At 38.3% G+C, this 13,997-nt stretch overlaps 1 protein-coding gene across 2 annotated transcripts in view; it reads right to left on the minus strand.

Moving 5' to 3' along the window:
* LOC144283713 (uncharacterized) overlaps positions 1–13,997 on the minus strand; it is a 118,065-nt gene that overhangs the window by 61,505 nt on the left and 42,563 nt on the right. For both annotated transcript variants that reach the window (XM_077848182.1, XM_077848181.1), the window contains one exon: positions 3,666–3,819. In XM_077848182.1, the coding sequence (XP_077704308.1) occupies positions 3,666–3,819 (154 nt within the window). The remainder of the gene's footprint in view (positions 1–3,665; positions 3,820–13,997) is intronic.

Raw genomic sequence — 13,997 nt, forward strand, 5'->3', positions numbered from 1 at the left:
TGTATCCCAAATCTATAGGGATTTGAGGTTCCAGAGCACAATAGTGGTCATATCTCAATCTAGATTCCTGAATGATGGTTGTGATGATGATGAGGGTCATAATGATGATGGTGGTGATGATAATTAATATTTCTAACTCTGGACCAAGATGTATTCTAAGAAATTTGCTTAATTATTAAAATCCACTGCAATCTTACAATACCGTGAGATAGATTTATTATTATTACTACCATCATATAAGCTATGAGGAAAGATGTATCTTGGAACTAAGTGAATCATGCAAAGCCACTTGACTGTAAGGCATGGCGTTGAGATTTGAACTCAGGAAGCCAAGTCCTGGAGATGAAGTTATGTTACAGTATATTGCACCAGTCTATTCTCTCCAAAATCAAATGTAGTAACAGTAAAGAGGAAATATGAGGTTTTGTGCACAGGAAAAGTACTATTGTTAAAGTCTGATTTCTCCATAGGCTGACCTTGAAACTATAGATGTTATATTTCCAAAAAGAATAAATTAATTCAAAATGTAGATCACTTCCACTAACCTCTTTTCTGATCCTTTCTATGCACACAAATAACAGGGTATAGGATCAGAAAATCCTTTGTACAGGGAAATACAGAACAATTCAATTAATAATTTCAATTTCATTTGGCATTAAAGGTGTTTTAAAAATAGATATCTTTATCTCAATGAAAGCAAGACCATTAAATGAAAAGAAGTCCCTCTGAAGATTGAAAACTCAATGACACTAAATTAGTCAATGGATTTAAAATTACAAAGACTTAAAACCCAAGGAAGATTTTATAGGGTCTTTTATCCAGTGACTTTGGATAGTGGGCCTTGAGAGAAAGACAAAATTCATTCTAAAGAGGCATGAGAAGCTAAAACTGGAGGGAAAAAAAAAAAAAAAAAGTGCTCTTACAACTGTAAAAAGACAGATGACATTGAACAGTGTAATATCATTTTCCAGGCAGAGTGCATTAAAAACAGAGGGGAAGAAAGTAAATTTAGATTAAGCCAATCTAAAAGTTAGGTAAACAGAATTCATTAGAATTTAAGAATCTAACTTTCTGTTCTTATTCTTAATGATTTTGGCTGTTAGTCATACAGGCAAACTTTTTAAAAATGAGCATAATTCTTATCTCAACAGTTTCCCTTTAATTAACTCTCGGTCTAATGTCAGCCAATTGTTTTCAAAGGGTGATTAACTTCTGCTCCACTGTGTGAACAGTGACCAAGCTGTGTCTCTATAGCAGCTGCCATTTCATACCTGAAGAGGCAAAGGAGATGACTGCCTGCTGGATTGGTATAATAACTGGGGAACATAAAAATGAAAATGACCTTGAAATCTTCAATAGACAATAACTTAATAACTTCTACTCAGCCACATAGATTACTTTTTCCCTTACATCTAATAGAAAATGATAAGAGAACAAGACTATCAATATAATCCAATACATTAAATAAAATAAATTTGAAACCTAATGTTCAACAACCAGCGTTGTTCAAGCCACTCTTACTACAGACAACAAATAATTCAGTTCAGCTCAGTTCTTAGAGAGCTAGGGAGAGAAAAGAAGTTTGTTTCAAGTATCAATTTATTCATTCATATTAACCACCTTTCTCTGTCCGAGCACTGAACCAGAACCAGGGGTAGAAGACAGACCTGGACCTTGACATCAAGTTAGCCATATAATCCAGAGATCAAGAAACCAGAAAACCACCCATCCCCTGAAACATACAAAATTTTACCCTAAATTCAACAATCTGTACATCCTATAGACCATGCATATGATTTTTTTCTTAATTTTTCTTGGATTTGACAAAAGACATTTTCATACAACTATGAGATTTCAAAAAAAAAATTTTTTTAATCACTAAAATCATCTCCCTAACATTTTCAGCAGAAACCTCCAAAGTAAGATCCATTTATTTATTTTTCTGTTTGTTACCTTGGATCTATTGAACACTTCAAAAAATGCGTATGTTTAATCTACTAACCAATCATTCGAATGTCAATGTCACATTCTACCTATTATTTACTATTCTCTAAGTATCTGGAGGTAGCCAAATCCCTGGCATCGGATCACTAAAGTATTTAAACAACTCACTAACTCTTAATTGTCATCCCAAAATTTTAGTTTAAAGTAGAAACTAAATATCAAGAAATTCTTTTGAGTCAAATCTCTCACGCTTTGTTTTTTAAATATTTTATTTAAATTCAATTTGCCAACATAAGGTATAACATCCAGTGCTCATCCCATCAGGAGCCCTCCTTACCCAGTTACCCCATCCCCTCACACTCCCCCCATTCAGCAGCCATTTGTTTGTTTTCCAGAGTTAGGAGTCTCATGGTTTGTCTTCCTCTCTAATTTTTCCCCACTCAGTTTCCCTCCTTTCCCTTATAGTCCCTTTCACTATTTCTTACATTTCACATATAAGTGAAGCTATATGATGATTGTCTTTCTCCAATTGATTTATTTCACTCAGCATAATTGCCTCATGCTTTAACTTGATCCCCTTTTTCTTATTTTGCAGTGACACAAAGAGAATATGCTTATAATGTTCTATATCCTGGTCTTGAGAGAAGACAGTGGTTCTATTGATTGACATTTATAATGTTTTAAAATTTATAACAGATGGTAAATCCACCATATTATTGAGGCTAACATAATTATTTATCCGATAATTTTTTCAGAACTTATCCAATAATTTTTTCAGAACCTATATGGACTAAGATACTATATTTCATACCAGGGATGTAATGGTGAGATATAGTCCTATTCTCTTGAAACTTCTAGTCATGTGGGAGAGAAACATAATCATATAGACCTATGTAGAATCATGACAACGTATTTTAAACTGGAAGTAGCTAGCATTATAAAAGCCTAAAGTAACAAAATATGACCTTTTGGAGGAAATGAGAGAAGGCTTCCTAAGGCAAATGATCTTCAAGGCAAGAAAAGTGGAAGAATCGATAGAAGAGAATATCAGAGTCCCAGTCAGAGGTAAGAGTATATGCAAAGGCCCTATGGCAAGGGAGCGCATGATATAAGGCAGCAGTTCTCACATTGTTGTCAAGTACCCCTATGAAAATAGTCAAAAGTATTTTCATAATAATATGTTACTTGTATGTTTTACTATGATTCTCTCATGGATGTGCTATGAAACTTTCCAGCATCAATACGACATGTGATATTGCAACAAATTAAATGGAGGAGCAGATATGCAGTTGCAGCTATCTTTGTTCAACCAGGTATTGCAGAAGTTTATAGAAATGTAACACAAAGCTACTCTTCTTGGTTTTTTACTTGAAAAAAAATGAAGTTATTTCTTATTTTAAAAGGGAACATGTAATAGCCAATTAACATTATTTTTAATGGATTAATAGGCACTTTTAAATTATGATAAATGCCAATAAATATAATACACAAAGAAAAGTGCACTGCCAACCCCAATACAGCTTAAGATATTAAAGGGAAGGGGCCCAGAAATCAAAAAAAAAAAAAAATTGAAACCTGCTGATATGAAGAAATTAAAAAAAAAAAGACTGTCTGACAGAAGCAGAGAGAGAAGGTCCCTCAGAAGAGTACTGCTTCCTCTTGCTTTGCCCCTCTTGCCACTGTCCCATTTATTTCCTCTCAATTTAGAGAAAACAACTCACCTTGTCTGTCACAAATACATAGACACACATGCACACTTGTGCACATATGTGTGAATGTCTACGTGGACGCATCTGTGAAATATGGAAGGTGAACGGTCGTTCTTTGGTCCCTGGAATCAGGGCCAGCCACACATTTTGCAGGACACTGTGCAAACTGAAAGCAAGAAAATAAATAAATAAATAAATAAATAGGAACTAAACTGCAATGTTTTTTCATCCTTCAATGATCTCTCTCATCCAGTATTTGTTACTTGCTATTTAATTCGATTCTAAGAAAATTAAAAATTTTAATTATTAACGTGACTTTTACTCTGCATTTTATGTATTTTACAGCGCCGGTTTTAAATGCAAACGCAAGAGCACTCCCCTCATATGCAAAGTCACCGAATTATACAATGTATTTCATAGCTCATACATGCATAAGTATGCCATTCCACCAGAATAGTGGAATCACTGCCACTATTTTTATTTCAGCTCTTGATACACACTCACCCTACCAATATGCCCACTCTTCATTTATTGGTGAATAAGGAAGGACTGAAAAAAAAAGAAACTGTAGGATACTCTTTTGCTTTTTTCTTCTATGGCATCATTTTGAGCACAAACAGTTGGCTAATGCGGGGAAGTGCCACAAGCAAGAAATAATAGGATTGCTTGGTCATCCGTGTTTCTAGAAACTCCACTGGCTTTTTTCTGCATTTGAAGCAAGTTCTGGTTCACATAGAAAGTGTGGTGTCCTCACTCAGCGTGGTAGTTAAATAATACCCCCCAGAGATAATCCATTTCCTAATCCCCCAAACCTGAGAGTATGTTACTTTACACGACAAGAGGGACTTTGTAGATAGGATTGAGTTAAGGATATTATGACCGGCCAAGAAACAAAGAATGCAGGCAGCCCCTAGAAGCTAGAGAAGGCAAGAGAATAGATTCTCCCCTACAGCTTCCAGAAAGAAGACAGTCTTTGATTTTAGCTACCTAACACACATTTCAGACTTCTGACCTCTCGAACTGTAAGAAAATAAATTCATAATGCTTAAGCCACTAAGTTCATGGTAGTTTGTTACAGCAGCAAAAAAGGAAATTAATACACTAAGTCACACAGGTCCTTGCTTTGAGTCTTTCAGAATCCCACGCAGAGTTCTCGGCTCATGGGGCATCATGGAGGCCACACACATACCCTGCCCATTCACACCTGGGTCCATGGTTCCCCTGGACTTCACTCACACAAGTTCAAAGATAAAGTGAAGAGTTTCCAGACAGAGATAGGAGAAAATTAAACCAAGCATGGGCCCTCCAAGTACCAGCCTCTGTGCCAATGCACAGGTTGCTCGCCTGTGAAGCTAGTGTCACCAGAAGGCAGAGTCTCCAAAAGTAAAGCAAATTGGTGGGAACTGAGAAAAATATAGTACCAATTGCAGTCCTTGCCAGTACTCAAATCTGTTGTGTTTTTTTCATTCGAATTTTAGATTCTTGTTGGAATGAAATAGGTTCCTCACTGTTTACAAGGCTATTTCGGAGTTGCAAAAATTCTCTCCCCATGTTTCCCTCTTTCTACCATGTTTTTCCCTGGTACACCCCCGCCCATTCGGGCTTGGCTGCCACAACCAGACAGACACAAACACGTGGACTCTTTTTTTGCATCTGTAGTGGGAAACTTAGCCACAGCCAGTAACTGATCCAAGACTGTCAAACCAAAGCTGGTTCTTGCAATACAGGCTTCCAAACCTTGGCTCCATTACTCTTCTAAACACACACATATACGCACAGAACTTCCACATGTAAAGTGCAGATATCCGTGCTTTTTAAAGCTCTATGGTGATCACTGCTGCTGAGAACCACTGAGAAATGACACGAATTTAACATTTCAGGGAACAAAGACTGAGAAGCAGGAAAGGGGCCAAGATCAGTAGCTTTGCGAAGCGTTTTCAACAGCCATCCAAAGAGGTAGTGAAGCCAACGGAAGCCACGTATAAGTCAGCATGCTAAGGTCTCAATATTTCTTTCTTCATAAGAAATGGAATGTTCAGGGGAGAGGAGGTGAAGGTGGTTTTAAAAATATCAACTAAATCTGAAGAAAAGGGAAAAATCACTTTTGAAGACTCAGAATGAGGGTGAATGAGGTTGAAGAACCAAAAGAAAAGCTTCAGGAAACTTTAAGGAACCTTCAATAGAATGCAATAAAAGGTGGCAGGCAAGGCTGGGGAATCTAAAGAAAATAAAACAATAAAATGGAAGGACAGTTAAAAGAGAAAACATGGGCAGCCCAGGTGGCTCAGTGGTTTGGCGCCGCCTTCAGCCCAGGGTGTGATCCTGGAGTCCTGGAATTGAATCCTGCGTCGGGCTCCCTGCATGGAGCCTGCTTCTCCCTCTGCCTGTGTCTCTGCCTCTCTTTCAGTCTGTTTCTCTCATGAACAAATAAATAAATAAAACTTTTTTAAAAAGAGAGAGAGAAAACACAAAGACTACAAAGTAAAACTTAAAGGAATTGAAATAAAACCAAAAGATGTTTCAAGAAAACCAAAATTACAGGAGCCAAACCAAAACTCTGCATGCTCTTTTTAAAGAGCATAACTGAGCCTGAAGAAACAAAATGAAAATGATGAGAAAACATTACAGGTAGAGACAAGAGAATTAGAATCAACCCAACCATGATGGGTCTTTTTGAGAAACTAGGTTATTCATGATCAAAGTAACCACCAAGGCGTTGAAAAAATAAGGTAAACCAAGAAAAATAATTGTAAAAGACCAGTTTTTAAAACGATTCTGGCAAGCTTTTTAAACTGAATACAGTCAAGGAAAACTAAGCAGATTAACCAGTAAGGATTAAAAACCAGGTGGACCCTGACATCTCTTAAATTACATAACAGAAAAATAATAAAGCAATATACCTATGATTATCAGAGAAAAGAACTATGACCTAATAATTAGGACAAATCAAATCTGACTCATTGATGAAAACAACAGAAAGATTGAGATGTACAGAAGCTCAAAAACAACCTCTCTGTGCCCTTCTCAAAAATTTCCTAAAGTTACCAAATAAGAGTTCAAGAATAGGAAAGTTAGGATAGAAAGACAAATTGTGCACTTTGAGAATAGCTTAATATAAAAGTTAAATTTAAATAATTGTTGTTAAGTTGCAGTAAAAAGTTGAAGACAAATGTCAAAACAATCATTGAAAGGAGACATAAACGGTAGCACGTATTCAGTTAATGGCTGAGATTCAGATTATGTTAACACAGAGGAGGACTCCAGTTTTCAGTTACTACAGAAGATAAGACTAAAGGAAACAGCCACAATTTCTAAGACTAACAAAAAAAGATGAAGGACTTCAGATAAAATATTTGAGTGTAGTACAAAAAGCATGTGTTTCTCTATTACTATATATAAAGATTCTCCAATTGAGACATAATCTAAATATAAGCTGCTTCCAAGAGACATACCTAAAATAAAATGGCACATTTGTTTTTAAAAGATAGGCAAAGATTTATCAAATGGAGAACAAACTGCCTGTAACCACAAATTTAATAGGATCAAGGACGGACTTTCCTACATTAACATGATTTTACTATTCCAGTAAATTCTTGCCAAGGAAAATAAAGTTTCAAATAACATTACTGTTTGTTTCACGAACTCTTTAAAATCCATTTATCCAAACAATAGATTGATCAACTCCCTTCCTCCTTGAGCCTTAGGGTGAATAGGCTCTTTCTCAGAAAGAGAGATTTCTCAGATAAGCATACTTCTTTGTAATCAAACAGCTGTTTACTCACCAAGACTTCCTTCAAAGCTTTCATCTTGCTGTGCCACTAATCTTAAAGAACAATATCAAAAGCTGCAGTAATTCCACTCAGATCCCTGCACTGAAAACCCACCTTACACGAAACCATATCCACCCATAGGTGGTTTCCTTTCTTTCTACAGTTAGAAATTCCTCTTCTCCTGAACAATGTGTCATTCATGTGGGTTTTTTTTTCCTGAGTTGGCGGTCAACAAAGTAACATCAAAAAAGTGAGCACCAATTATCAGATGAACTAAATGATAAATAAAAATGAAGCTGGGTGGGGAAGCCTAGGTGGCTCAGTCAGTTAGGCGTCTGCCTTTGGATCAGGTCATGATCCCAGGGTCCCGGGATGGAGCCCGGTTGGCTTCCTGCCCAGCAGGGAGTCTGCTTCTCACTCTCCCTCAACCCCTCCTCATCCCTGCTCATTCTCTCTTTCTCTCTCTCTCTCTCTCTCTTTTTCTCTCAAATAAATAAATAAAATATTTTTAAAAATGAAGCTGGATGTTAGATTCCGTTGATAAAAAGATATAATCCATATCAAAATATATCACAAACGTTGAGTGCTAAATAACATACCATCAAAATATAAATAAAATTCAAACTTAAAAGAAAAACTAACAGAAGCAAAACTGCAGTGGGAGAAAACTTTTCACAGATCAAGTAATCAAAGAAGAAAAAATGACAAATAGACAAGTGTAAGAAAAAAGGCCAAAATGGTAATAATTTCAGACAAAATCAATTTTTAGGCAAAACCCAGTAAACTCTTAAGTACCATTTCTTATTAAGCATTAGAATAATTCAACTAATAATTTTAAATCTGTACCTATAAAAGAAATTGTAGGCTACAAAAGAAATTATCTTTCCAAATGTATTTGGAACAAGGACTTTTTTTTTAATGATAAATATATCACTCCCTAATAGAGAAATCTCAAATTCCTAAAGCAAATACTATTCAAACCACAGTCCAGTCAAAGTGCCACAGAGCAAGAAATTAATAATTTATTTTAACTAATCTAAATGAAAATGTAAAATATAGCCTACATATCTATACTCACTTACTTGACCACAAAGCAGTTGTTACAAATCTCACCTATTAATATTCTACTGAGCACTTTGGGAAAGACATTCCATTAAACTAGGAAACCAAACAAGGATGACTATAATCATCACATTAAACAATATTCTAGATCTGTGGCTCACAAAACAAAATAAAAAGAAACAAATCAGGTCATACACTATGAATACTCTTGTTAAATATGCACATAGAAATGACTGGGAAAAAATACACCAAAATGATAAAAATAGTTATCTCTGTGTGATCAAATGATAACTGATCTTATTTTCTCCTACGTGTTTTCTGAGTATTCTCTACATTAAACATGGATTATTTCCTAATAAAAATATTATTTTACTAAAGCAGCTTATTGAGACTTTGTTCAAATATAGACAGGAAGGTTTCCCAAAACAAATCATGAAAACTAAAAATAGGTATAGCCTACAAAATATTGGCAAAACTAAGGTTAATGAGGCTTTCACCTGAAATCCATTCAACTGGCCTCTTATTCCAAGCTCATTTTGTGTAAAAGTGAGAACAACAAACTCTCAGAAACAGAAGTTAATTACAAATAGAAAAAAGCCTGACACAAATAATCGAGAATTAACCCAAGTAGAAAAACAAAGCCAAATCGACCTAAAAGAGCTAATATTTTCTCAAAGAACAAATCTAGATTAGCCAAATCATTTGAAATTTCCCAAAAAAGGAGAAAACATAAAGATGTAATATCTGAAAATATAAAAACCCAAAAGATACTCCAAATCATGTTTCTATGTAATGTTTTCTTTTTTTTTTTTTTTTTGTATATTTTTTTATTGGAGTTCGATTTGCCAATATATAGCATAACACCCAGTGCTCATCGCGTCAAGTGCCGGTCACCCAGTCGCCCCACCCACCTCCCCTTCCACTACCCCTTGTTCATTTCCCAGAGTTAGGAGTCTCTCATGTTCTGTCATCCTCACTGATATTTCCCACTCATTTTCTCTCCTTTCCCCTTTATTCCCTTTCACTATTTTTTATATTCCCCAAATGAATGAGACCATATAATGTTTGTCCTTCTCCGACTGACTTACTTCACTCAGCATCATACCCTCCAGTTCCATCCACGTTGAAGCAAATGGTGGGTATTTGTCGCTTCTAATGGCTGAGGAATATCCCATTGTATACATAGACCACAGCTTCTTTATCCATTCATCTATGAAATGTTTCTATCCTCATTCTATCCTCTTCATTTTGGCATTTTTGTTTTTATTGCCAAATGGATCTTTGTTGGCATTGCAACTGTAGAAATATGCACGGATTCCTTTTCTCTATATCAGTCCCATGGTAAAATCCAGTAGATAATTCCCTTTCTGGGTGTGATGGGACTTGTTCTCAGCAGCACAGTACACTGATCCCTGGTGAGAGTCAGGGCAGTGGCTCTCCTCTGACTTCCATACCTCCCTGGTGTTGGGTGTCCAGGCAGGGGTCCCCAGCCTTACACATGGGGCAATAGGCCCTGCTGATTCAACATGTAAATGTGTTAAAGTCCAGGACAGAGTTCTAGTCCACCCAGCCAAGGTGGTTTTACCTGTTAACAGTTTAATTTGCTGCCTACTTAATAGTCCTTTTTTCCTTTCTACCAACTTTGCCACATGCGGGTTAAGGGGAAATGGGACTTCCATTTCATATCACATTCTCTTGCACAGTCTTGCATATCATGACTTGTGTTTGAAATTTGACTCTTGATCACTATTTCTTGCACAAGGGTAGCCATACATGGTACTCAGTTCTAATACCCTAATGGTGGCCACCTGGCTTGCACATAGGCAAGGGAAAGCTTGGGTTATGCCAGATGCAGTGTCGATACAAACCAAGTGAGAAGGGGCCAATATAAACAGTTTGCGAATCACTCACCAGGTGGGAACTCCGATGGATGGCCGCAGACTCTTGGCAATTACCTTGGGTATTATTTAGGATTTACAGGACAGGCTGTTACTTAATTAACCAAGTCACCATACTTCAAGGGCAAGCCAGCATCTTTGGCAATATGCCATCTTCCTCAGACACTGCCATGGCCACTGTTTCTGTGCACCCAGTCTACTGCATCTACTCAAGGGTCAGTAGTTAGGGCTCATACCCTAGTTAGGGCACCAGCTTCATGATTCACAAAGCGTTGGCAGTTCCTTATGAGCTAGAACATGAAAAACAATGAGGCACCTCAGGCTCTTGCAGATGAACCCAAATGTCTTTCCATATACATTTTGACCCCACAAGGACCCCACAAGGACCCCTCAGCTTCCCATGGTCTGGGCCAGAGGGTTAATCACTTTAGAAGAGCCCAACTGGCAGTTCAAAGGGTTAAGAGCCAGGGTTCATGAGTGGCCACCTGCCAGACCAGACCACTCTGAGCTCAACCCACCGGCTGCTGTGTGAGAGGCTCTATCTGGAGAAGCACTGTGTACACTGCGAGGAGCTGTTGCTGTCCAGGGGTATACAGGCTTTTTTCCACCTTCCAGACCTGGGACAGAAATCCCAGATATTCTTCCCTTTTGTTGTCTCTGTCACAGAGTCTGATGCTTGCCTTCCACGGTCACATTCCCATCTGACTCAAACGGCAGCTCTGCTTGGGAGATTCCCAGAGCTTTCATCTACTTCACTAGTAGTTTGCTTTCTCAGGGGTGACTTGCTGCTCTGATCCTCACTCCCACATGTGTCCTTTTTTTACCAAGTGGCACAACAGCTGGGGGCACATAAAAGTCTTCCAAAACCCCCAAGTTTCTACAAAGGCTTTCACCCCTTTCACAGACTTAGGGGTTGGATAGGCTTGTACCTTATCACTTACAGATTTTGAGACAACATCCGTCTCAGTAGACCAACCAATACCCAAAACCTTACTGTGGTACCTGGGCCTTCAATTTTCTCTGGGTTCATTGCTCATCCTTTCCCTCACAGACGGGGGCAAATCTTGACATGCTAACATTATATCATCAATGTAATTGGCCCATTTTACTGATGTGGGGAAGGAGAACAGAGAGAGGCCCCAGCTACCACCCCAGACGTTTGCTGGTGCTATGCAGGTAGCCTTGGGGAAGCACTTGAAAGGATTTTTATTGTCCCTCCCACATGAAGGCAAATTGCTCTTAATCATCAGAAATCTGTCAGCTTTTTCCATGAATTCTTGAAGATGAAGCACTTTTGCAGGAACTCCTTTTCATCAAAGCATCAGAGTAAAACAATAACTGTCTACAAATGACAATGGGCTTAAAAATGGCCATGGTTAAAGATCTGATGAGACTCATTATAATGCAACGGACAAGGGAATTTCTAGAGCAGTCTGTATTTTAAAAAGACTTTTCACTTTATTTTTTCCCTTCAGTCTCTGTGGGCAATGTTTTGGTTATCTCCTGAGATGTTTACATTTCAAAGACTTAAGACCCACAACTTCAAGGGACAGAGAGAGAATGCAAGTTTTCCTCCTAGGAGTTTTAGCCTAATTGCTATTTAAAATTTTCCTTTGTATTACAGGTCAGAAGACAGGGGGCATTTTGTCTATCTCCTTCATCAACTACCACATCTCCCTCTTCATTTTCATCACTTTCTCAAAGAATCCGTGCCTTAGTGTCCTAATCAGGCTTTGTCACAAGTGCCCAGATCTTAATCTGAGGCGTTATATGCCCTACTAGGCTTTGCAAAGCAGCCTGGAAAGGCCTCTCACTTATTATCCTGCTCTCCCACCTTGTCTGCCAGCCCCAGAGCTAGCAGAGTCATGGCCACTCCTACACCTTCTTCAACCTCAGCTCTCCTTCTGACTTGCTGACCCAAACTTCAGTTGGGCACTGGTGGCCAGCAGAACCACCCAGAGGAGGGGCCGGCCCTCTGAGGCAGACATTTGTTTCCTTTCTTGGCCACACAGTGTGCTGTGTGCATTTCCTCTAATAAGCACATCAAGATTGGCTGGCATTTTCCCGGTGTCCCCAAACTCACCAGGTGATCCCAAGCATCTAACATAAGCCCCACCCCACCCCCAATAGAGGTTGCTGGCCATCTTGAAATTTCTCCTTTGGAGGCCTTATTCCCAAGGTCCATTTCTATGGTTTCCTGACTGGCTGGCTGGTCAATTGTTGGTTTGTAACCTTCTCAGGAGCTTCCTGGGTATAATCTGAAACTGGTCTCTGTACTTTCTTAGGAAAGAGGCAGGCCACTCCAGGTTAGCAGGTGGCAGTTTTAATAAGCAAAAGGGAATTTACATACAAGGCTTGTCTTGTGCAACAGCAAGATGAGTGCATCCTTGCACCTTATCCTACCCTCACCCCTGTCAAATATTACAAGTTCTTAAAGAGGCCTCACTTAACAGGGTTTAGCCACATATACCACGCAGGGCTTCTCACTACAACATCACTACCTCAAGCAGATGTCCTTGGAGCAGCTTCCAGCAGTGGGAAAAGCATGCAGAACCAACATTCCAAGAATAGAGAAGAGGGAGAGCCTTTGCTTCCCCGGGTGCAGCTCGCAGGTCAATCAGTGGTTATGGCTCTTTGCAATCTTCCCCAACATACTCCCATATTCTAAGTTAGGTACTAGATCAACTACATGAAAATTACAAGAGATAGATGAAAAACAACTTTTCAAACCTTAGCACTGAGTCTCCTAAATTCATAAAAAAATATGCAAGTTAAAGCAGGAAGAAAGACAAATTCTATCATTTTCCTTCCATCATCCCTCACCCTCACTCAGAAATACAGCCAAGTATTTGAGCAGCTCTCAGAGAACTTGATACTTATCCTCTGAATTTCAAGAAGACACAATGGTTTAACATGAGTCACACCTCTGAGGAATATTAGGTGAAAGACACTGCAATAACCCAGGTATGCGATGTTCCGGGAATTAGCTACTCTTATTTTACAAAGAGAGAAAAACTTATTTTAATAATTTCATTCAACTGCTCTATCTCCGTATTTATTCATCAGTTGGTCTTGACCTGTCCTATCCTCCTGTTTACCTAGTCCAGCTTTCCCAAATCCAAGTTTTTGCCCCAAGCTATTTCATTTGAACAGTACACTTCTTTTATCCTCTATGCCAATTCCTGGCTGCCATTTTGCCTGCCCATCCAATAAAGCTTAAACTTGATTTCTATCATTGCAAAGCTGAAGGATATCATTTACATTCATTAAGCAGTTCTCCCTAAGCTTCTAGCTGATACAAACAACTTTTCTATCGAAGAGTATGAATGTTGTCCCCGCACACAAAATATGAAAATGGCTCTATGCCCATGCTCACTTCAAGATCTACATCTTCATTGCATCATAGTGCAAACAAGAGTGGACCCAATGTTAAAGAAAAAAACTTGGAGTGCCTTACCGTATTCTCTTTCTACATTTCAATTTCTCAGATAACCTTGTCCGTAAATTCACAGGCTAACACTCAGAAGAGTGATAATAAGTGCCCCCAATTCCAAAGATAAGTAACTGGGCTGTGTAAAACAGATCCTTTCATCCCTGTGGTTTTATTTTGTCCA

This window comes from Canis aureus, chromosome 14, assembly GCF_053574225.1.
Source record: "Canis aureus isolate CA01 chromosome 14, VMU_Caureus_v.1.0, whole genome shotgun sequence".
In the NCBI taxonomy this organism is placed as follows: Eukaryota; Metazoa; Chordata; class Mammalia; order Carnivora; family Canidae; genus Canis; species Canis aureus.